The sequence below is a fragment of the Pan paniscus genome, chromosome 3 (genome assembly GCF_029289425.2).
Source record: "Pan paniscus chromosome 3, NHGRI_mPanPan1-v2.0_pri, whole genome shotgun sequence".
Lineage (NCBI taxonomy): Eukaryota > Metazoa > Chordata > Mammalia > Primates > Hominidae > Pan > Pan paniscus.
This window is the reverse complement of record NC_073252.2, coordinates 77,924,698-77,948,315: the sequence shown is the minus strand read 5'-3', so window position 1 is coordinate 77,948,315 and position 23,618 is coordinate 77,924,698. Positions and strand designations below refer to the sequence as shown.

Below are 23,618 nucleotides of genomic sequence, written 5' to 3'. Positions count from 1 at the left end.
CACAGCCCGCTGCAATCTGGCCTGCACTCCCACCAATCCATGGACACTGTACTTGATTGCTAAATCTCATGTGTGCCTTCACTCCTTACCTGAGTTGACCTCCGTGCTGCAATTGAACACTCCCTTCTCAAAGCATGCTCTCCTCCTTTGGCTTCCAGGACATGACACTCTCCTGGATTTCCTTCCTGCCTGGGTTTTACCTTCTTTTCCCAGGGCTCTGTCCTTAGTCCTCTGTTTCTGTTTCTGCTTTTATGGCCTCATAGAAGTGGCAGCAAATGGTAGCTGAGAGCTTGGGCTTTGCCACTGGGCTGCTTGGGTTCATATTGACTTGGCTTTACGTGCTGCTTTCCAGCTGTCACTTAATCTCTCTGCTTTGGTTTCCCTGTTTGTTAAAATATGATACATGCTGGTGAATCGTGTCCTGAGAGTTCAGTGAATGCTGAAGGCCGCCATGAGCGCAGTGCGCATGCCTCCTTCCGTGATGCTGCTCGGAACCAATGTCTTTATTTCAGCAACACCTGAACACAACACATGGCACCTAAGCACTTAGTGAATGGATATTTTTTTCCTTCATAAAACTCCTGAGAGGTAGCTATATAACATTTCTCATTCTTCAAATGGCGAATGAGAGACCCTAAGTAGGTTAGTGACTGATAGAACCACATAGGTGAAGAACTGGAACTCACTCATTGACTGCAGATCATTCAGTCCCCAGCACCCTTCACACTCTCCTGTCCTCATCACTCCCTGAGAGCCCTGGGCCTTCAACCAAGGGCTTGTGCAAGGAGGAAAGGCATGAGGTTCAGAATTCACCATGTCTCACTCCTGAGACCTCAGGAGGTCACTTAAATACCTAAGCCTTAGTTTTCCCTGTCTGTTAAGTAGAAATAATTATCTTTGCCCTGCCTGTCATTCATGATTATTGTAGGAACCAAATGACATAATATATTTGAGGGCACTTGTACCAAGGTGGGGTATTTTAATCATCTTATAGTTGTCTTGTAATTTATAACTTAAGACGGCCTGAAGCAAGACTGCCCAGATTCGAATCCTGGCTTTGCCGTTTGCCTAACCTCCCTCCGCCTCCGTTTTCTTATCTGCATAAGGCAATAATAGTTCTTTTCTCATGGAAACTGAACCTAAATGAGTTAGTACATGCAAGTGTTAAGAACAGGGCCTGGTTCAAAGTAAGACCTCAATAAGTGTTCAGTGGCTATTATTATCTGTTATTACATTTTTGTATCAGACAATTACCAAATGAAAGTTATGTTTCCTAACTGAAAACCCTGACTGAACGTGGCAAAATCTTCAAGTGGCAGAAACAAACAAAATTGTTGTGGACATTTTGCTCAAGGTCATGTCAGACTTCTGCTTAAAAAACCCCAAATCCTGTTTTTTTTAAATCAGATATCTCTTGAAGCTTAAGACTACTGGGACTGATGTGCCTACATGTATTTTAGAGTCAGGGTTACTTGTTGAGCTAACCTTGTTTCATGAAGTGTGTACATGAGATAGCACTGCAGTGCATTTTGAGAGAACATTGACATATAAGAGAAACAGAAAGGTTAGATGACTTAGATTAGTATTTTTGGAGAGTAAATTGAAATTATAATAACTTCTATTTCTGGTGTGATTTGGGTTGGTGGAGGTATTAACTTATTTGTGTCGTCGCTAGGTTTATTTCTTGACCATAACATTTTTTCAAAAAGGAACTAAAAACCCATCTTTTCTTTAACATCTAAATTCCTTACAATACAAGCTGTGGAAGTGTTTAAATTAGCAGTACTGTTCTTTGGAAGTACAGAGTTAGGATGTAGCATACCTTAATTTTGTGCTCTTTGAATTTGTTTTGTAGGAAGTCTGCGGTCTTGCAGTTCTTCAGACTGCTTTAATAAAGTGATGCCACCAAGGAAAAAGAGAAGACCTGCCTCTGGAGATGATTTATCTGCCAAGAAAAGTAGACATGATAGGTATGATGTAGAGACAGTAGATCAGAATCAGTGATACATATGTCGAAGATGCACATTTCTACCTAATTCAGTGTGGGTCTTCTAAGTGTGCAAATGCCAAGTGGAATGGGCTTTGCCAGTCGATTTTTCAAAATGTAATTATTTAATCATGTTTATTTTGTGTTTTAGTTTAAAAACATAAGAGCAAATTAGGTAATTTGAATTCTTAGAAGTTAAAGTTTTATCTTAATCCATTGATCGCCCAAAACTGGTGCAGAGTTGATTTCTTTCCTTTCAAAGCCTTGCTGTCTGTGCCTGCTGAGGACCACAGAATTGGTGTCTTGTTCTTTAAGCAGGTCTCACTCATTCACTTCAACCACAGAGCTGGAGAGATCTTCCTGTACTTAATGGTCTGTGCCTGCCCAGAGTATCAGCCAAGCTGAGGTTTATTCTCACATGGGTGAGAATTCGATAGAACTGTGAAAAACAAGGCTCTTTAAATCGCTTCTCTTTCAGATAAGTGAACTTGTTAATTTTGGTAACTCCAAGGGCCTGTTAGATTCGTTTATTTCAAACATCTTTATTGTTTCACCCTGAGTTTAGTAAGTAGTTTTTTCTTCCTTGTTTTAGAAACAACGAACGAACATCATTGTCTAGTCTTTTCTACCTTTCTCCATCTTTCCCCATTCTGGCTTTGTGGGTCATACCACTAATGGGCCGGAATTTCCACATGTATTAATCCAGGGAATTTAAGTGAGATTTTTCTGTTTCTTTCTTGCTGTGACTCAGAGGAATAAGAAAGACTCTGAAAATGTAAAAATAATGTCATTGTTTATATCTCAAATGAATAGAAAATATTATCTGAAAGAAGATAGTAGTGATTTAGAAAATAATCACCAGCAATCTTTAGGCCAGTGATTTTTCAACTTTACAAAGGCAGGCTACTTTGATACTTTTTTGGTGGTGTGGACGTTATTATCAGAATTGTTAAATTCTAACAATCACATAACATTTTGTGACTTTGTAGCACTTAGTATTTTCTCACCACAGTCTAATAAAATATAGTATGATAAAGCCAGATTTGAAACTGGCAGTGTAGTTGCAGTTTCTGAGTTTCATTCTTGGCCTTTCTTTTTTAAACAACTTTATTTACATACCATAAAGTTCATCCATTTTAAGTGTACAGTTTAGTGATTTTTATTAAGTTAACTGAGTTGTACACACCATCACTACAAACCAGTTATAGAACATTTCCATTATCCCAATAAGATCCCTAATGCCCATTCAGCCACTCCCAGCCCCAGACAACCACTAATCTACTTTGTCTCAACAGATTTCCCTTTTATGGATATGGTCTTTGTGTCTCGCTTCTTTCACTAAGCATGATGTTTTTGAGATTCTTGCATGAAATAGCATATATCAGCATATCATTCTTTTTATTTGCTGAATGGTATTCCATTGTATGCTCTTGGTTCTTTTTTATGTATTTTTGAATAATTTATATAGTGTCTCCAAGTTATTGACTATTTACAGGCTTCGAGCTGAGATAGGAATGCCTGGGCCCAGAATTAGATCATATCTATTTGAACACTTGGCCGGTATCCACTTTTGTTTCTAGGTGGTATGGCTACCTTTTATAGAAGAAATACAAAACTGCTGGTTTGCAGTTTCAGTAACCTAACACCTTATTATAACCATGTACTTTTTTTGGTGTTAAAACCCAGAAACTAATCAGAGGCATATACTGATAATCGGGTGAGCGTCTAGGTCATGAATCAATGTTCAATAAAAAAGAACTATACCAAATGTCCAACAATGATAGACTGGATCAAGAAAATGTGGCACATATACACCATGGAATACTACGCAGCCATAAAAAATGATGAGTTCATGTCCTTTGTAGGGACATGGATGAAGCTGGAAACCATCATTCTCAGCAAACTATCGCAAGGACAAAAAACCAAACACCGCATGTTCTCACTCATAGGTGGGAATTGAACAATGAGAACACATGGACACAGGAAGGGGAACATCACACACCGGGGGGCCTGTTGTGGGGTGGGGGGAGGGGGGAGGGATAGGATTAGGAGATATACCTAATGTTAAATGACGAATTAATGAGTGCAGCACACCAACATGGCACACGTATACATATGTAACAAACCTGCACGTTGTGCACATGTACCCTAAAACTTAAGTATAATACAAAAAAAAAGGATTATACAGTTGACTGTTGAACAATACAAGTTTAAACTGCACAAGTCTACTTCTGTGGATTTTTTTCAGCCGAACAGAGATGGAAAATATACTATTGAGGGATGTGAAACCCCACCTGTATGGAGCACTGACTTTTGGTATACACGGGTCTTCCAGGGCTGACTGGGGGACTTGAGTATGTGTAGATTTGGGTATAGGTGGGGGTCCTGGAAACAGTCCCCTGCATATACTGGGGAATTACCGAATATTATTTTCATATTCTTACATACTATGAAAATAAAAACTGTATTTATAAATGCTTATATACACCACTAGGTAATTTATATATAAGTAAGGGATATAAAAATGTATATACTTACAATTTTTATATCCATATCATCATTTTAAAGCTATTGCCTCCTCTTCCCTCTCCATGTAGGGAGTATCACCTTCCTCAGCCCCTGGTTATTATGAAGTATGTCATTTTTGTGGAAGGTCACAGTTGCAACAGGAGGCTGCTGTGCTTCCTGATTCAGTTCTCTAGTTTATGCTGGGCTGTCCACAAGGCTAGAATTAGAAGAAAAAGGCAGAAGCTAGTTTCTCTATACTTCTGTCTCCTGAGGTTTCTAAGGTTATACTAATCAAGAAACCACCCAAGGGACATTGTCTTTGTCAGCCTTACATCAAAGTTTATTTTTTTCCCGGAAGCTTGGACATGATTTGATGTTTCTTTTTATTTGCTTAATGTTCTCTTGAGTTGTCTAATATTGAGAGATTCTTCCTTAGACTGTGTTCCGTGCCCAGTCTAACTTGTAAGACACAGAAGACAGACATGAGTTGTAGGCTACATTAATAAATGTAGGCAAGACATTTCTTGCCATATCTCACCATTATTTTGTAGTTCTGGCTGGTGAGGTAGAAGGGAGTATATCAAATACCTGTTCTGTTCAGTTCTTACTGATTATTTGTTAATCAGAGAAAAACTTGTATTAAGTGCTTACCAGTTCTATATTAGGAGTGACTGTGTTTAAACACTGTAGTTAAAAGCTGAAGCCTGCAAATGCAGGAAATAAAACGTTTAAAATATACTTAAAATACTGATTGAATGGATGTCTGGTTTGGGTAAAAGAATATAAATTATCTGCTACTTTAAAGAACTCAGTATCTTTAAATAACTTAAAACTGCCTTTTCAATTTCCAGCATGTATAGAAAATATGATTCGACTAGAATAAAGACTGAAGAAGAAGCCTTTTCAAGTAAAAGGTGCTTGGAATGGTTCTATGAATATGCAGGTAGGTATTCATTTGTATCATCTAAGACTGATCCTTATGACAATAAGGAGTACCTTAGAGATGATTAAAGAATTTAAAAATGTGTACATTTCAAATTTGGGTGTGCGTGTGTGTGTGTCCCTGTTAGACAGAGGGAGAGAGGGACATAGCTGTAACAAATCACCAGATGGCCTATTTTATAGCCAGCAGCTAAGCCAAATAATTCAGAACACTAGAAAGGAACTGAAAAGATGAAATGACTTGGGAGAAATACTTTGGATTGCTAGGAAACCTATTTGGAATGCTGATAATGGGTGATTATTTGGTCAAAGCACCTGTGTTAAAATAAGCTTTGCTGCTTTGAACCCTTACTTAGTGCAGTGAAATTTCTTTATATTAAGTGTTTCTATTTGGAAAGATCATTTGGCAGAAAATGTTTGTTTTGTCACTTAAAATGTTTTAAATTTAGTCTTTCTTTTTGCAACTTACTATAATTGGTTGGGTAATATAATGTTGCAACCTGGGGCTTATTTGTTATTGTGGCTTTGTATGGTGTAAAAAAGAAAAAGAAAAAATTTTCAAACAAGCTCAAGCTGAAGCCTCTTTTATCTTTCTTCTTTCTCACCTTATTTCAGGCTCTTTTATAACTTACCAACTGGCTATTCTAGCAACCTTTAAACCAATTTTCCTGTCATCTCCTCTCCAGACAACCTGCCATGTGCCACTGTTGTCTAATTTTTTTAAAACTAAGCTGAGCAGATCATACATACATTCCTTAACAACCCCAACCACTCCCCTCTAATCCCAACCCTATCTCCTGGCCAAAAGAATCCCTGCTATCTGCAGGATAAAAGAGAGTGAACTCCCCGTGCCTTTGCCTGAAATGATTTTCTCCGCTTTTCCATCTGACATGCTCTTACATCTTTTAAACCCTTAATTACCTTAGTAGCCTTTTCTGTACTTCCACAGGATAGTGTTTATAACTTGTTGTAACTTGTTTTGGTTCCCTTTTATTGGTATCAAAATGAGGAATTCCCCCTGTAGCCTGATCTGGCTGTTTTTCTCCTATTCCCATGCAACCCTTTTTGTGATAAGAGCCTTGCCCCTCTTGGCCACAGAGATTGGTCTAGGTGGCTGGCACATAACCCAGGCCAGGCCAGTCAGACAAATCTTCACAGGGGTTTTCAGATGGAAGCTGGGAGGATCATGTCTTTCTCTTCTGGTGGAGGACTCGAGAGGTTATAGTTCTGATTCCTGTAGTTCTTCTTTGGACTTTTATGAGCTACCCCAACATCTTTCTAATGGATTCTCTGTCATTTCTTTAATGAGTTTGATCTGGATTTTGTTTGCAGGGCATGGACACTAGTGCAAACACATGGATGCTGTTAGCATTTGTCTGTTTTCATGTTTACAGACAAATTAAACATGAGTTCGTTTGATTCATTGAACCTGAATCTCCTGGAAACCTTTAGAATTTCTAGTAAAAGTGATTGACGGCTGGGCGCGGTGGCTCACGTCTGAAATCCCAGCACTTTGGGAGGCCAGGGCAGGAGGATTGCCTGAGTTCAGGAGTTCCAGACCAGCCTGGGCAACACGGTGAAACCCCGTCTCTACTAGAATACAAAAAACTAGCCAGGTGTGGTGACATGCACCTGTAATCCCTGCTACTCAGGAGGCTGAGGCAGGAGAATCACTCGAACCTGGGAGGCAGAGGTTGCAGTGAGCCGAGATTGTGCCACTGCACTCCAGCCTGGGCGACAGAGCAAGACTCCGTCTCCAGAAAACAAAAATAATTGACACTGTACCAGATATTCTGTAAATAGGTTCTGAATGAATGAAGAGCGTTCTCATATTCTTATCACATTGATTATGAAGATCTCTTGCTTTCCTATATTGATTCACATTTATTGTTATGAAAATGTTTTATAAGAAGGAAATTTTAAAGAAAAAGTACACTTAATCCCATCACCATAGCATAGCTATTCTGATTTTTTGGTACCTTCCTTTATAAGCAAATACAGATTTTTTCATAATATAAGCCAAGAAAATAGCAAGGTGTGACTTTTCTTCTTGTTTGCCTTTCTCTGACTTTAGAAGGGTGACATTTTGGACATAAAGATTAAGCTACATTATTTAGGTTCCTTGAAATCCCTGCTAAGTCGTTCGTTTTAACTGAACCCTTCAAGAAATTTGTGTGGAGGTGACTATTCCTATTTTTAGCCACCCCCTTCTTTTTCCCCCTTTTGCTATAGCTTGTCCATAGGGAAAATAACTGGCATTGGGAATAACTGAAAGCCCCATTGGCATGTGTTTTCATTTTGTGTATCTCAACCACATAAACTGAAACTGTAGGTCAGTATTAGTCAAGAAAAATGAATCATGAGAAGAACCAGTGTGACTAACAGGTTGTGCTGTAGGATGAGTCTGTGGGAACAGGCTGTGATGCCACAGACCCCCTAGATACCAGCACGAAGAGGGCTTGTAAATGAAATTGAGCCATGTTCATTTTCCGCAGAAGAGAGCAGGCTGGTTTGGGCTGAGGATAAATGCTGACTCCCTGCCTTTTAATCTGGAGTAGAGTGGAGTGGAAGGGCAGCGGGGGCCTGGTGTGTGATTATTTCACATGGATGGACCTTCAGCTCTTGCCAGAATTCTCAGTTCCACTTTGTACCTTGCCCTCTGCTTTCCGTGGCTCCTGAGGCCTGAGCCCAGCTCCTCCAAGTTTCTGTCTGGCCAGTTAACCCCAGTCATCCTCTGCACATTCTAGGATACAGCTTCTCACTTTCTAAAATCTCCACCAGCTCAATTTCTGATCTCCAGAAATGTAATGAATAAACCCTTCTTCGCTGGGGGCTTTTCCTCCTGTTCTCTGGTTGTAGGTGTACTCCCTTTCACACTTTGGTACTTTAGCTCTCTGTGACTTTAGAAAGGATCGGCTGGGAGGTTCAGGGGAAGTGTTTATTTAGACCTTGATCTGAACCTGGAATCCCATTTTGTTTCATTAGAATGAAGACAACCAGGCTGGGCATGGTGACTCACGCCTGTAATCCTAACACTGGGAGGTCAAGGTGGGTGGATCATGAGATCAGGAGATTGAGACTATCCTGGCTAACACGGTGAAATCCCATCTCTACTAAAAATACAAAAAATTAGCCAGGCGTGGTGGCATGCGCCTGAGGTGCCAGCTACTCGGGAAGCTGAGGCAGGAAAATCACTTGAACCCGGGAGGCAGAGGTTGCAGTGAGCCAAGATTGCGCCACTGCACTCCAGCCTGGGCAACAGAGCGAGACTCCGTCTCAAAAAAAAAAGAATGAAGATGACCAGTTTACATAATTTATCTAATAACTTCCACTTTTTGAAATATATCTAAGAATAAGGAATTAAACCAAATACACAGGTGCCAACATTGGTTTTACAGTTATACTAAAGCTCACATACATAGGTCATAATAGTTCTACAAGTCCTGACTGTAGGCCCTTAGTCTATTTTGGATTAAGTTCTATAGCAGAATTGTTTGGTTTACCAAAAATAAAGTCAGTCATGGACAGTTGCAACAAATAATAAACTGGTCTGATAGCGAAGGAAGAGATGTTAAAAACTACCTAAGAGACCATGTGGGCCCCATTTGCCTCTGTGATGTGGTATGCTATAATTATGGGGCCATTATGAAAAGGTCAAATATCTTTAGTTAGGGGCCCCTGCTTAAGATGGCAGGGAAAGTGGAAGGACCACTTCTTTCTGGATTATTGTCAATATATCAGCCTTACCAGATGTACCTCCAGTATCTTGTCACCTAGGGCATTTTATAGCTTATTATTTTAGATACAAGTTAAAAAAAAAAAACAGGAAAAAAAAACCTCTCTCTCTCAAACTTCACTTCTAACCCACTTTGTGTTAGCCAGTGGTGTATTTGTTAGCTTGCTTGACAGAGGTAATTACCTTAATTCTACAGGTAAATTTAGTGTAAAATACAACTAGTATCCCAACAAATCATGCAATTACAACTAGATTTAAATGTGTGCATGGGAAAGATGAGAAGAAAAGTGTTAGGGCTGGGTGCAGTTGGTCACGCCTGTAATTCCAGCACTTTGGGAGGCTGAGGTAGGAGGATCGTTTGAGCTAAGGAGTTTGTGACCAGCCTGGGCAATATAGTGAGACCCCATCTCTTAAAAAAAGTGTTAGATGGCAGGGTTATTGGTAGCATTTCAATAATGTTGATTGGCAAACTATATTTTAACCTATTTTGGATAAGGTATTACTTTGACAGTCATGCCATTGCAAATTATACTCTAAAATCTTGCTCTTCTAAAACACACAGACACATGTATTTATAAGTAGTACAGCAACACTATAAAATTGGGAAAAAAGAAAAAGCATTAATAACTTACATAACCACTGCAAAGGATACCTCAGTAGACCTTCGTTGAGGTCTGGGGTGCAGTCAGCAGAAGCACCGTGCTCAGAGTTCATTTTCCCATGTGGCAAACAGGCAAATAAGTAGAGAAACATTACCTTTATAGTGAACATTGACAGAAAGAGAAGGCAGTAGCCAGGTTGGAGGATGCACGACGGGGAGAGGAAGCCGGGGAACACCCAAGCCATGTGCAGAGGCATGGCAAATGCAGGCGGCTTGCTAGGCTCAAGAATAAGTTGCACAGGCCGGGCACAGTGGCTCATGCCTATAATCTCAGCACTTTGGGAGGCCGAGGCGGGCGGATCACGAGGTCAGGAGATCGAGACCATCCTGGCTAACAGGTGAAACCCCGTCTGTACTAAAAAATACAAAAAATTAGTCAGGTGTGGTGGCGGGCACCTGTAGTCCCAGCTACTCTGGAAGCTGAGGCAGGAGGATGTCATGAACCCGGCAGGCAGAGCTTGCAGTGAGCCGAGATTGCACCACTGCACTCCAGCCTGGGCGACAGTGCCAGACTCCATTTCAAAAAATAAATAAATAAATAAATAAATAAATAAATAAAAGAATAAGTTTCACAGAAAGAGCTTTTTTAAATTAGGAAGAATAGAAACCAAAGAGAGAGGAATTTCAAAAGAATTACAAAGTAACTTTCCCCCCCTGGCTCTATGCAGCTGCTTCTCAATAAGCCATATCAGTAGATACCAAAAAGTATCTGTTGCTAAAAAAAAACACCTCTTAACAAAATAGGAATAGATGAATATTTCCTTATCAGAATAATTATTCTTCAGTCTCACAGCCTAAATACTTTAGTAGAATGATGAAAAGAACTTTGATTCATATAAATAAACACACATATGTACACTTACAATGGGATAACATAAAATGTATTAATATTAGCTAAGAAGAATGAAGTAGATATATGGGTACTGTCACAGGAAGATTACCAGACACAGTCAGTGAAAAAGGCAAGGTGTAGAATTACAAGTACCTCACAAACCCATGTGCGTAGGTGAACAAATTTGAAAACTGCATTTTAGTATATATTTGCTCATATGCAGCAAAAAGGTCCAGGAGGATACATGTCTTATCTGGTAAAGAAAGGGAGAAGGCAAGTTTCTTTTTTTTACTGTTTATTTTACTCTGTATGTTCTCTATTTAAATATTTTATCATGTGAATGAATTGATGTGTAGTGTGTCTAATACATACATGAATGTGCACATGTGGATATATGCACTCTCAAACCAAAGAAAGCAGGCAATATATTGTATGATAAAATGCTAAATGTCATATTTGAGTCAAGAATGAGATAAGAATATCCACTCTCACTACTCTTATTTGCCATTGTTTTGGAAGCTACTAGGCACTGCTGTTAGACAAGAGAAAGAAACGAGGAGTGTAAATATTGGAAAGGAGGAGACAGAAATGATCATTGCAGATGAAATGATTAAATTATTTTACACTTGGAAGGCCAAAGAGAATTGCCTGGGCAAACTTAGAAACACTAAATAAATATGTATATATTCCATGCATATACAATTCTATAGATGGCTTATTTTGAGAAGTGTTGTTAAAGAAGCTCTTTAATAAATAGTTGTCTCTGCAGAGTAGGGAGGAGTTAGAGGGGACAACTTCACTTTTGGAACATCTTTATTTTTTATTTTCAAATGAAACTTTGTATGATGTTTATGTATTAATGTACAAAACTAAAATATTATTTGGTTTTCTTCTGATAATCAAGATAAGAAAACTAGGAATATATAAATATATATATTTATATATAAATTTATATTTTTAAATTTATGTTTATACATTTATATAAAAAGGGGATAGAAGGGGACAAAACCCCAGAAAAAAGTAACAGATTTGAATATATGAAGTAAAATATTGTATAACGAAGTAGAACATTTGTGATTAAAAGGAAAATAATGGCAACAAGAAAAAAGTATTTGCTTTGGCCAGATTATGAGGAAGGGCCTGAGTTTGAACTTTAGGGGGAGCCAAGGATTTGAAGCAGAAAAATGACGTAAGACTTCCCAGCAGGAGCTCCGGGTGACTTTAGTGTTCCTCCTTTGTTAAGAACAGCCACCTTATAATTTGTGTTAGTGAAAGTCTTGTTGTTACTTTGTATTGAAGTTACTCCTGTACTTTGTCTCCCTTCATGGAGGGCAGGGACTATTTGCACCCTAGGCAACTACTGCAGTGCATAGCTCCAGGATGTGTCTAGCAAATGTTATGGGAATGAAATGGATACATACTAAGAAGGTGAATTCTGCTGGACTTGGTGACTTGCTAGATCTAGAGGGTATAGGAGGATTGTAGAGCGTTTCCTATATTCTGGTATTCAGCCATTCATTTAGTCCTTCATTCAGCTTTTATTGGACCAGCTATTCTATGCCAGATAGTATGCTGAGCTTGTAAGAAGAATAAAGGAACTCTTGCTCTTGAGTTTAGAGGGAAAGACAGATGAGCTGGGACTTTGAATGCAGTGTGCTAAATGTGTGAGAACCATTCCTAGCATTGCGAGGGGTCACAGTACTGCCTGACCCAGCCTCTGCAGGTGGGGAGATTGTGAGGACTACCCCTTTGCTCTCAGTCTTAAAGGTTGAATAAGTTAGCCAGGGGAGTTGGAGGAAGGGAGAGGAGGGGACAGGAAGGGGACTAGAGGAAGACAGGCAGAGACACAAAGAGTAATACCATGCTGGGTGTGTGTTCGGTGGTGGTGCAGAGTGAAGCCACAGGTAAGTAGGTGTTTCTGGACCTTAATTTTTTTTCATCCAGCAATATTTATTGATTCATTTACTTCTGAGAAACTTGTTTTGCAGTTGGAAAGACATAAGACTGAAGAGGGAAGAAAGGCACTAGATCATAGAGAACCTTATGTGATAAGCCAAACACTTTGGATTTTATCTTTAGGCTCTAGGGAGCCATTGAAGGATTTTAAGCCAGCATGGGATTGCGTTTGAAGTGGATCCCTTCAGTGGCTGTTTGCAGGATGGGTCGGGGGCAAAAGACTCTGGAATTAGGAGATCATGAGGAGACTGCTGTAGTTGTCAAGAATAAAGCCTTGAAAGAGCATGGTGCAGGAGAGGCACAATTAAGAAATAATTAGAAGGTAAAATTGGTAGTACACTTGATAATTGATTGGGTGTGAGAGAAAGGAGGAATACAGGAAGACTCCCAGGTTTCCATTTCTGGGTGTGCCACCAGCTGGGACAGCATACAGGAGGATAAGCAGGCCTGATATCGAGAGACATTGGGCTCCGTTTTAGTGAGGCAGTGTTTGAAAATGTGAAATGCGGGAGGAGTAGGTTTGAAGCAGAAGATGAGTGTAGTTACGGCAGTTAAACAGGAGGTGGAGCAGCTAGTGATAAAGAGGCAAGTAGTTCAAAAGTAAGGGGAAAGTGTGGTCTAGAAAGACATTTGGGTAGGACCCGAGACCTTGAGTATGGTTAAAATTTCCTAGGAATAATGTATATAGCAGGCACTAGAAGAGGTTTAAGGATGAATCTTTGCACATCAAATTTAACCATCTGGGAGAAGCAGAAGAACCCATAAAGAAGCCAAAAGGGGAGAGGAAGGAGGAAAGCCAGATGAGAGAGGGTGCTTCAAGAAGCCGTGGGAAGAGACAGTTTTGTGAAAAAAGAACTGCTTCAGATTTTCAGATATCACACAATGGTCAGATAAAACAAAGACTGAATTTGTCTGTTAGATTTGACATTTAGGGGCTTATTGGAGACCTTGGCAAAAAGAATTTCAGTGGAGAGCTAGGAGAAGAAGAAACCAAATTCCAATGGTTACAAAGTGAAGGGGAGATAAATTAGAGATGGAATGTGTGGACGCTTCCTTCAGGAAGAATCAGAGCTAATGCTAGAACGGAAAAGGGGGCCTTACTGTCTTTATCAAGAACAGAGTGATAACTTGATTTTTTTCTATGTAAAAGAAACATTTATGTTTTTTCTTATTTAATTTTATAGAGACTATTATGTGGTTCTTTGCTATGTTTCCAAAAATTATTTTATGTATTGAAATTATTACCCAAGTAAGAGTAGAACATTAAGCTGTTTTAAAGAGCAGGAATTGAATTCAGCCTTAACTTTAGACAAATGGTATATACCATATTCCAACGATTGAAAGACATGGTGATAAGTTGATTTAAATGATTGTACAAAGTAGAGTCCTTTAAAGATACTGAAATTCGAGAATACTTCTCACCTTAGACTTGATTTTTTTTTTCCAAAAGGAGTTAATGGCCTTTAAGTCTTACTTGTTGACAGTATAATACTACTACAGTGGTAATAGTATGGTGTGCATGGTCAGATTTAATTTACATAAGACTATTTCACAGGAACTGATGATGTTGTAGGCCCTGAAGGCATGGAGAAATTTTGTGAAGACATTGGTGTTGAACCAGAAAACGTGAGTCTAACTTACTGAATTGGGTGAATCAGTTGGTTGTTTTTCATACTTAAATCTTTGTTCTTTAGCAAATAAATAAATAATTAAAAAGTAGTGGTATGTTAGTTTTTATGAAGCAATCTAAGAAATAAGTTCTAATTCTAGTTTGACTTATAAGCAGATTCTCCATTCTTGTAAGTGATATGGTGTAACTACAGTTATTTTTTCTCTCATTTAATTTCTTGTATGTAAAAGGTACAGTAAGCCAGATGCTTACAAAATGGTGTGGCCACATGTGCCTACAATGACGGATCAACTGGAGGCCACATTGTACACTGTGTACCTTCGTGCCCCTCAGTAGTTGTTTTAGCCTAATGTAGAGTCAATCTAGGACTTATAATTATTCATCATGATTTTGAGTAGATTGTAATCATCAAGAATTTTTCATAGATCGTTTACTTCCAATTGAATTTAGCTCAGAAGTGATTGCTTTTTTTTTTGAGATGGAGTCTCGCACTGTCGCCAGGCTGGAGTGCAATGGTATGATGTCGGCTCACTGCAACCTCTGCCTCCCAGGTTGAAGCGATTTCCCCTGCCTCAGCCTCCTGAGTAGCTGGGACTACAGGTGTGCGCCACCATGCTTGGCTAATGTTTTTTGTATTTTAGTAGAGATGGGATTTCACCATGTTGGCCAGATGTCTCTATCTCCTGACCTTGTGATCTGCCCGGCTCAGCCTCCCAAAGTGCTGGGATTACAGGCGTGAGCCACAGCACCCGGCCATGATTGCTTTTTATAATGTAAAAGCCCTAGGTATTTATTTTTAATTAGAGTGATTTTTATAAGCTTAATTATTTTTGCCTAATTCTTAGCATGTTATTGTTGAATATTTTTTCTGTTCCCACATCACCTCTCTTATACTAAAATGAAAAACTATGCTTATACACATGCCCTGCCTCATTAACTATGCAGTTTGATATTACATTAGCTGCAGTTTAACAAATATGTCCAAGATCCTAAATGAATTTGTGATCTGGGAAGAGATCTCAAGGATCATTCTCTTCATTCAGGCTGTTTCCAAGACATCTGGTGCCCAGGCATGTATGTCATGCTTTTAAAGAAACTAGCAAAATTCACATTTTTTTCTTTAAACTTTTTATTTTACCCTTACCATTTCTGTGCTTCTGTCATCTATCTTGGCCCCCAGCAATGCTAAATTTTCTAAAGAGCCTTTGGAATGTCTTTCACTTATTACATAGATTTTTATCTTGTTTTTTTTTTTTTTTTTTTTTTTAATGTATTCCAGTTCAGGTATTTCAATAAATTACCCAACTTGGCATGAAGGTTTGGGGACACCTGGGTCAATAGTATTTTGCCACAGACTGGGCCGTAGACACAAGAAAAGACCATTACATTGAATTTAAGAAGGAAGTTTTCTATGAGAGCTGGGCCAAGCTTGGCAGAGTGTTTTCTAAACATGTAGCCAGAGGGCTGAGAGTGAGTTGGGCTTGAGAGGGGCTCCGGAGGTTCCACATGGGGTACCGTAGTAAGTATATGACAGAGGAGTGGCAGCAGGGCCTGGGCTTGAAGTTAGAGGCTGAGAAGACTGGGAGACAAAGGGCTTGCTGGTATGTGAGGGATTAGCTGAGCATTTAGTCTCAGAGGCAGAAAAGCCTGTCCAGGATGGGAGAGCACTGACGTTGACTCTAACTGAAGAAGAAAGGGAGGCACAGCTCTTCAAGTTTCCTCACCCCCAAATACCAGTACTCAATAAAAGATAGTTATTGTCATTCTTTTTTGGCAGTTATGAGTCCTTTAGAACTCTATTTCTGGCCTGGCATGGTGGCTCACGCCTGTAATCCCAGCACTTTGGGAGGCCGAGGCAGGCTGATCACCTGAGGTCAGGAGTTCGAGACCAGCCTGGCCAATAAGGCGAAACCCCGTCTCTACTAAAAATACAAAAATTAGCCAGGTGTGGCTACTTAGGAGGTTGAGGCAGGAGAATCGCTTGAACCCGGGAGGTGGAGGTTGCACTGAGCAAAGCCGAGATCATGCCACTGCACTCCAGCCTGGGCAACAGAGCAGGACTCCGTCCCCCAAAAAAAAAAAAAAAAAAACTCCATTTCTGTAGGAATAGAAATAGCCTTAAAATTTATAATCATATTAAAGACTAAAAGACCATATTATCCAAGTATGTAGGCCAGGCGTGGTGGCTCACGCCTGTAATCCCAGTACTTTGAGAGGCTGAGGTGGGTGGGTGGATCACATGAGGTCAGGAGTTCAGACCAGCCTGGAAAACATGGTGAAACCCCATCTTTAATAAAATACCAAAATTAGCCGGGCGTAGTGATGTGCGCCAGTAATCCCAGCTACTCAGGAGGCTGAGGCACAAGAATCACTTGAGCCCAGGAGGTGGAGGTTGCAGTGAGCCGAGATCGCACCACTGTACTTCATCCTGGGCAACAGAGTGAGACTCTGTCTCAAAAAAGAAAAAAAAAAAGAGAGAATATTATCCAAATATTTATACTGTATGTACTTCAATTCCAAGCTGTCACCAATAGAAGTTGTATTATTTTATATCACTAAGAAAGAAAAAATGTGCTAAATAAACTCTGATGTGCTATATCAATTGTGGGTGCATTCCCATTTCAGAGACATTAACATTTGTAAAACAAGTGCTGAAATATGGTGTTTTCAAGCCTTGTCTGCATTGATGGGCAAGCACGTTTAAGGTATTTAAAACCCTCACCTTGCCTGATACTTACAGCTTATGAAATTAAGCAGGCTTGTAAAATTCAAGTCTATGTTCATTTACCAAGATAACAGCAACATTCTTTATTTAAGTACTTAGCTTTCTTGTTAGTTAACTTACGAAAGTCTCTTTTTTATTAACTTTCCCATTATGAGTACCTGTTTTGGCTGTTTAGCCATGTTTCATTCATGCTTGTGTGTGTGTGTTCTTGCACCCTCACCATTTTTTTTTAACTTAACAAGTGTTTATGTAGAATTTTTAAGTCTTTTTGGTAGAGAGTAGAATAGAGATGGTTTGAGAATACCTAGTTTGCATTAGAAAATGTGAGTTGGTTAGTTGTCCTAGGTAAATCGATATACAAGAGTCAGAATTCCTAGAAACCTGAGGGATGAGGAGAAAATCCACTAATGTGTGAATAATTTGAAGAACTGTAACCCCATCTTTTTGGGAAATTCTTAGTAGCCCCTTGGTCTTTTAAGTCACCACTTTAACCTATTTAACAATCATTGCCTTTTAAGCAGTCATTACTAATCAGTCCTAGTAATTTACCTAGTAATCTAAATTTTTAATCCAAAAAAAACCTAATGACTTTCAAAAAATTGATATGTACTAATTTATTTGATGAAAGATCCTAAAAATTTCGTAGGTTCTCACTGATATTAATTTCCAGTGAGGAAAACCATAAAGTCAGCATCAAGCGAAAGCTTCTCCTTACTCCCCTGCATGTAAATTAGACAAAGCTAGAGATTTTTTAGCCTACAAACTAGCTTATTGGCAGACAGATTAAAAAGAGCTTCTGAATCTCCTAACTACTCTTGTTCTAGAGTTTTTAATGGACATGTTGGCTCTCGGAGGCTCAGAAATCATTAAAAATGATTTCTTGCCTCATGTTTCATGTTTTTATGTCATCCTAGTTCCTTTCACCATAGCCGTCATCTGACCCAGTTGGGCACAGGGATGGTGTTTTAATGGTTTTGAATGGTTCTTTCAGTAGCTGAAATGAAGCCTTAGGCTCTACGTAAAGAGATCAAATTAACTGCCAGTGTTGGATATCCTAGTCCTTGGAGAAACATGTGTTTATCTACCTATTGGCTTTTTCTGTTTCAACACAGAGAGAGAGCCCATTAACAGTGTATACCTGATCCCTAATTTAGGAGTTGGGTGTTCCTTATGTATGAATGACTGTCCAGAGATAACCAGCTCTACAGAGTGGCTGGCAGAATGGTCCTAAGAAGGCCCTGTCCCTCTTCTTTACCTTTTTAGGACTGACATTCTTTTTTAGTTACTTCTCACCTCTTCTAGGATCTTTGAGGTAGATGAGAAGGAAGGCTTCCTCCTCTTGTCCTAATCAGGCATGGCCTCAAACCTGTCCCTGTGTAGCATTCCAGATAGCTTAAAGCTGGGTGCACCTTTGAAATGTCATTTTGTCTTTACACCTTTAGGTATTTATTAAAACTCACCATCAGTTCCCTGTGCTATCTTTTCTCTAAAATAGCTAAGGAAAAAGTAGTAAGCAGTGGCATAAACCAGAGTTGTCACTGTTTCTGAAACCCGCATGGTTTCAGAAGAGTCACAAAAGCACAGGTGGCACCTGGGGGCCTGCCCTTCCTTTACAAGTGATGACACCATGCCACAGACCCTGGGCCCATTCCAGGCATAGTGCTGTCTTAAGTGGAATGTGGGGCTACTTTAAAATAATTTCCCACCAGTGTATATAGTGAATTCACAAACATTAAAGTATGTGTGCTACAACTTCACTGCGTGTCTCCCCCTGTCCACCTTGTTATGTTTTAATACACTGTTCTACACCTTGCTGTTTCACTTAATACATCTTGGAAATTATTCCATATTTGTCCAGCTAGTTCTACGTCATTCATCTTAGTGGTGTCATAGTATTCCTTTATATGGAATGTATTCAGCAAAGAAGTATTTAACCAGTCCCTTATTAATGGCCATTTGGTTGTTTTCAGTCTTTAACTGCTACAAATTGTACTGCAGTAAATACTGTTGACTAAAATTCATCTTTGTGTCTGTTTACAGGTAGACCTATAAGATAACTTGCCATGGGTGGAATTGTCAATAACTGGTTTTACATTTGATATTGCCCTCTGGAGAGGGTGATCACCTTACACCTCCACTATCGTGCATCAGGAGAATACATGCTTCTCCAAACTCTTGTCAGCAGACTATATTGTCAACTTTTTTAGATGTTTGCCAAACTAGAACTCATTTTTGAAGTTAACTCTGCTCATATTTCAGTGACTAAACTACTGTGAACAGAAGCATTTAGCAAAACGTTAATGTATTAATGACAGATCTATTTGTTTATTCTTTTTAATTTGTCTAATATATTTTTTTTAATTGTGTATTTTTTTTAACAGGTAGTTATGCTTGTCCTAGCTTGGAAATTGGATGCACAAAACATGGGTTATTTTACTCTACAGGAGTGGTTAAAAGGAATGACTTCTCTCCAGTAAGTCCTAGGCTGCACTAGTGGGGGTCCCTGCCCTTCCCAGGTGGTTGCCTCCTTCCTCCCTAGGACTTCAGGAGGTGATTGAGTGAGTGGAAGGAAGTCAGGTGGTCTGGCCAAGCTTCCCCAGTGGCCAAAGATGTAAAGACTAAGACCCATTTTGAGGACTATTCTGGGCAAATTTATAAAGTGTCTATATGTGTATTTGGAGCGAGAGAGTGTGTTGGTATTCTTGTAGAGCAGCTCTCTCCAGGAGAAATAGACCAACATTTTCTCATATGAGAAAGCCACCTATGTAACTTAAGTTTTTTTAATAGCCACATGTAAAAGTAGAAACAGGTAAAATCAGCTTGAATCTATTTTATTAACCCCAAACAGTCCAACATATTTTCATTCCAACATGTAATCAATATTCTTAAGAAATCAATGAGATATTTTTATATTCTTTTTTCTCATGGTTAGTCTTCAAAATCTGGGGTTTATTTTATGATCCATCTCCATTTGTATTAACCACATTTCAAGTGCTCAGTAGTCACATGTGGCCAGTGGCTATTGAGTTGAACGGTGCAGTTTTAGAGCTTAAAAGGCAAAGACTTACTGGCATCTGGTTTATACTTAGTGAGAAAAAGTTGAGTAATGTATAACTTGTAAGTTAAAATATTTGATATCTCTATATATTCTGATTTTAGCTTTGGGCAAAATTAAAACTTCATTACTCCAGTGATTTAAAAAATTAGAAGGATTTGGTTTGTGTAACCTGACCCAGGATAAGAAAAATCAATGGTTTTATGTATTTGCCTTGTGTATGCAATATGTGCGTGTGTGCATGCGCCTGTGTGTTGTGTATTTGCTCAGTTTCATTCAAGAAAACAAATTGTCATTCTATATTAGGCCTTGAAAGATACAGTTGAAGTGGATAACTAAATGTTTCAAATAGCATTGACGATGAAGTGCTAATTCTTAACATAGTAATTTTAATCTAAAGTAATTGGGATGACTTTCTTTTCACTTTAGGAATAATAGATCTTGATTTTTACTGGATTAAAATTTGAGTTGAAATGGTTTTATTTAAATAATTTTGGAATTTGTCCACTTTTAATATCACTGTCCATTTGTTATTGTTGAGAATGCTTTCGCATTGTGCTTTAGTAGTTTATGAAGACTGTTCACTATTCTCCCATTTGAATGCCTCATAGCTACTTTGTGAAGAAGACAGATCAGATTTTATCCTGAACATGTTACAAATGAGGAGACTGAGGCATAGAGGGGATCGGTGATGTGTGAATGTGGCAGAGATGGGAAGAACACTTAAGACTTCTGATTCTTAAATCACATTCTTCCTTCTAACAATATTATCTGATGACAAATGAGTTTTAGGTAAAAGCCAAACCACCCTTTTACAAATATACTTTCCTATCAGAGTGTGTTCTAGAATTTTAGAGTTAAATTCTGTGAAATCTTTTAAAACTTGTTTATCCTTTTGGGGGAACATCTCCTTATGATTTTAATCCTATTCACTAGTTTTTTCATTGTTTTTCTCACTTTTCTTCATTGCTTCCTTTTTCTTTTCTTTTCTTTTCTTTTCTTTTTTTTGAGATGGAATGTCCCTCTGTCGCCCAGGCTGGAGTGCAGTGGCGTGCTCTCAGTTCACAGCAACCTCCGCCTCCCGGGTTCAAGTGATTCTTGTGCCCCAGCTTCCCCGAGTAGCTGGGATTACAAGCAGACACCGCCACGCCCGGCTGATTTTTGTATTTTTAGTAGAGACGGGGTTTCGCCATGTTGGCTAGGCTCGAACTCCTGACCTCAAGTGATCTGCCCGCCTCAGCCTCCCAAGGTGTTGGGATTACAGGCGTAAGCCACCGTGCCTGACCATCATTGCTGAGTAGAGCAGCCGATGGCTGCTTTTTAAAGTGTCATTGTGATGATGAATGCATGGGCATATCAGGATTTTATTTCAAGCCTTCAGATGAGGCACCATCAACATTTTCAGGTCCATTTTTATTTGTCTTAAGAAGGTGTGATACCCAGTTTGTATAGTACTGAGTTCTTTACAAAAGAATGTCCCTCTACAAAAGAATATTACTTGATACCAGACTTTGCCCATGTGTTTTGAGGGCCCTATCTCCTGGGAAGTGAGAAGCAATTTCCTGGAAGAGGTCTGCGTCTGCGTTCTGAGTCCAGGGTACTCCTTCAGGTTGTTTGTTGGGAACCTTGCTTGCCACTTTGTATGATGCAGGTGGTGGCAGGTGGGTTCTCAGGGTGATTGCCACTTGATCCTTGCAATTCAGGGTTTAGTGACAAGCCTGATCCACTGTAAAGGCATGGAGGAACCGCTTGCTTTTTGTGGTATGAAACTCTGAAGTTGGTGTCCTCATCAGTGAGGTGGAGATAATTATTCAGAATAACTTTTAAGGTTCTTTGTAGTTCAAAAATAGTCCAACTTCAAGTTTAAGAACCTCTGCCTACCCTCCCACCCCCACCTTCCAACCTTTCTAGATTAGTCATTTGTTCGGCAAATGTTTGAATGACAGTGATGTGCCAAGTGTAGTATTCCAGGCCCTAGGGAATCAAAAACCACGAGTAAGATAAAGTCCATTAAGAGGAGGGGCTTATAAACAATATTCAGACAAAAGATCCAGAAGTCATAAGGTCACTTCTCTTTATGCCAGTAAAGTAAATAAATAAGCATTGTATTTGTGAAGTATGTGCACCTAGTACACAAGAAAAACCAGAGAGTAATCATTTATGTGCTCTAAAGGCAGAAAGTAGTCGATCTTTAAACTATTTTGTCTTCTATTTTGGATTTCTTTTCTATTTTTGCTCATTTTAATTTTATTAAACCTGTCTAATGAAATATTTTGATCTCAAACTAGAATTAACAAGTATAGAACAAAATATTTTTATGTATTCATATATGTCTTAGGCCATTTAGGCAGCTATAACAGAATGTTTTAGACTGGGTGGCTTATAAATAAAATTCCAGAGAATTTTATTTCTCTGGAGGCCCAGAAGTTCAAGACCAAGATGCCGTAGATTTGGTGTCTGGTGACAGCCTGCTTTTTGATTCATAGATGGTGCCTTCTAACTGGGTCCTCCCATGTTGGAAGGGGCAAACAAGCGCCCTTGGGTCTCTTAACTAATCTCATTCAGGAGGATTCTGCCCCCAGGACCTAATAATCTCACAAAGGCACCACTTTTTGATACCATCATCTTGGGGGTGAGGATTTCAACCTACAAATTTCAGGGGGATACAAACATTCAGACCCTTCATTATATTTGGTTAAAATGCTGTTAAAAAAAAAAAAAGGTTACTGTATGATGGGATTGTGATAGAAACAGAAAGCCCATCGGCTGTGAAACCAGAGTTTTTAATCATTTCTGTCATTTCCTGGGTGTCTCTGGTAGCATCCTTAAACTAGGGTGGTGAAGTATGGCTTATGGCTTATGCCTGGGCTCTCAGAGGAATTGTGTGCTTGGCTTCCCTAGGGCCTGTGAGCCTGGGGCAGGACGTGGGTGGTATGAGAGTTTGGACTTAGGCCGGCAGCTGGTAGGGAACATCTATCCTTGCACTGAGATCATTCCCCTGCCAGAGAAGACACAGCTCCTGTTTTGGTCTGATGAATTAAGCTAATTGTGGTGCTTAAACTTAAAAAAAAAAAAAACAAAAAAACAGTGACAATTGTTAATTAACTGCAATAAACTGATGATGGGCTGGAAAAATACCTTTGGGATGACTAAGTGAAGGGGCAGAGGCCTTTTCCTGGGTAATAGGGGAAAGCTACCTCTGATTTTATAAACTTCGATGATTACTGTATTGATTTCTGTCCTTACAAATCTGTTAGAGCAGCAAACTCAAAAAGAAATTATCTTACATTGTGTGCATTTTTTTGTGTTGGGAAATGGTGTTCCTTAGAAGCGTGGCACTGTCACTGTGACTTCTACACATTTTTTTATACATGGTACACAGAAACATGTGGGAAGACTTGAGTTGAAGATGTGACTGCTTTCTGAGGTCACATTGGTGGCTTACATGTCCCAAGCCAGGCTCTAGAGTCCTCTGAAGATGTGTATGTTGAGTGGCCACTAGATGGCAACCTGTGGTTCTGGACAGGGTGACTCAGCAGCCTGTTTCACTATTGGGGGCCAGTCCAGGGGCTTTGTGTGTTCAAGA

General features: G+C 39.3%; 1 protein-coding gene across 1 annotated transcript in view; it reads left to right on the top strand.

Moving 5' to 3' along the window:
- Positions 1–23,618, top strand: part of DCUN1D4 (defective in cullin neddylation 1 domain containing 4) — a 73,167-nt gene that overhangs the window by 28,787 nt on the left and 20,762 nt on the right. The window contains 4 exon segments of the mRNA XM_008953924.5: positions 1,856–1,970; positions 5,347–5,438; positions 14,178–14,248; positions 19,359–19,450. Coding sequence (XP_008952172.2) covers positions 1,856–1,970; positions 5,347–5,438; positions 14,178–14,248; positions 19,359–19,450 — 370 coding nt within the window.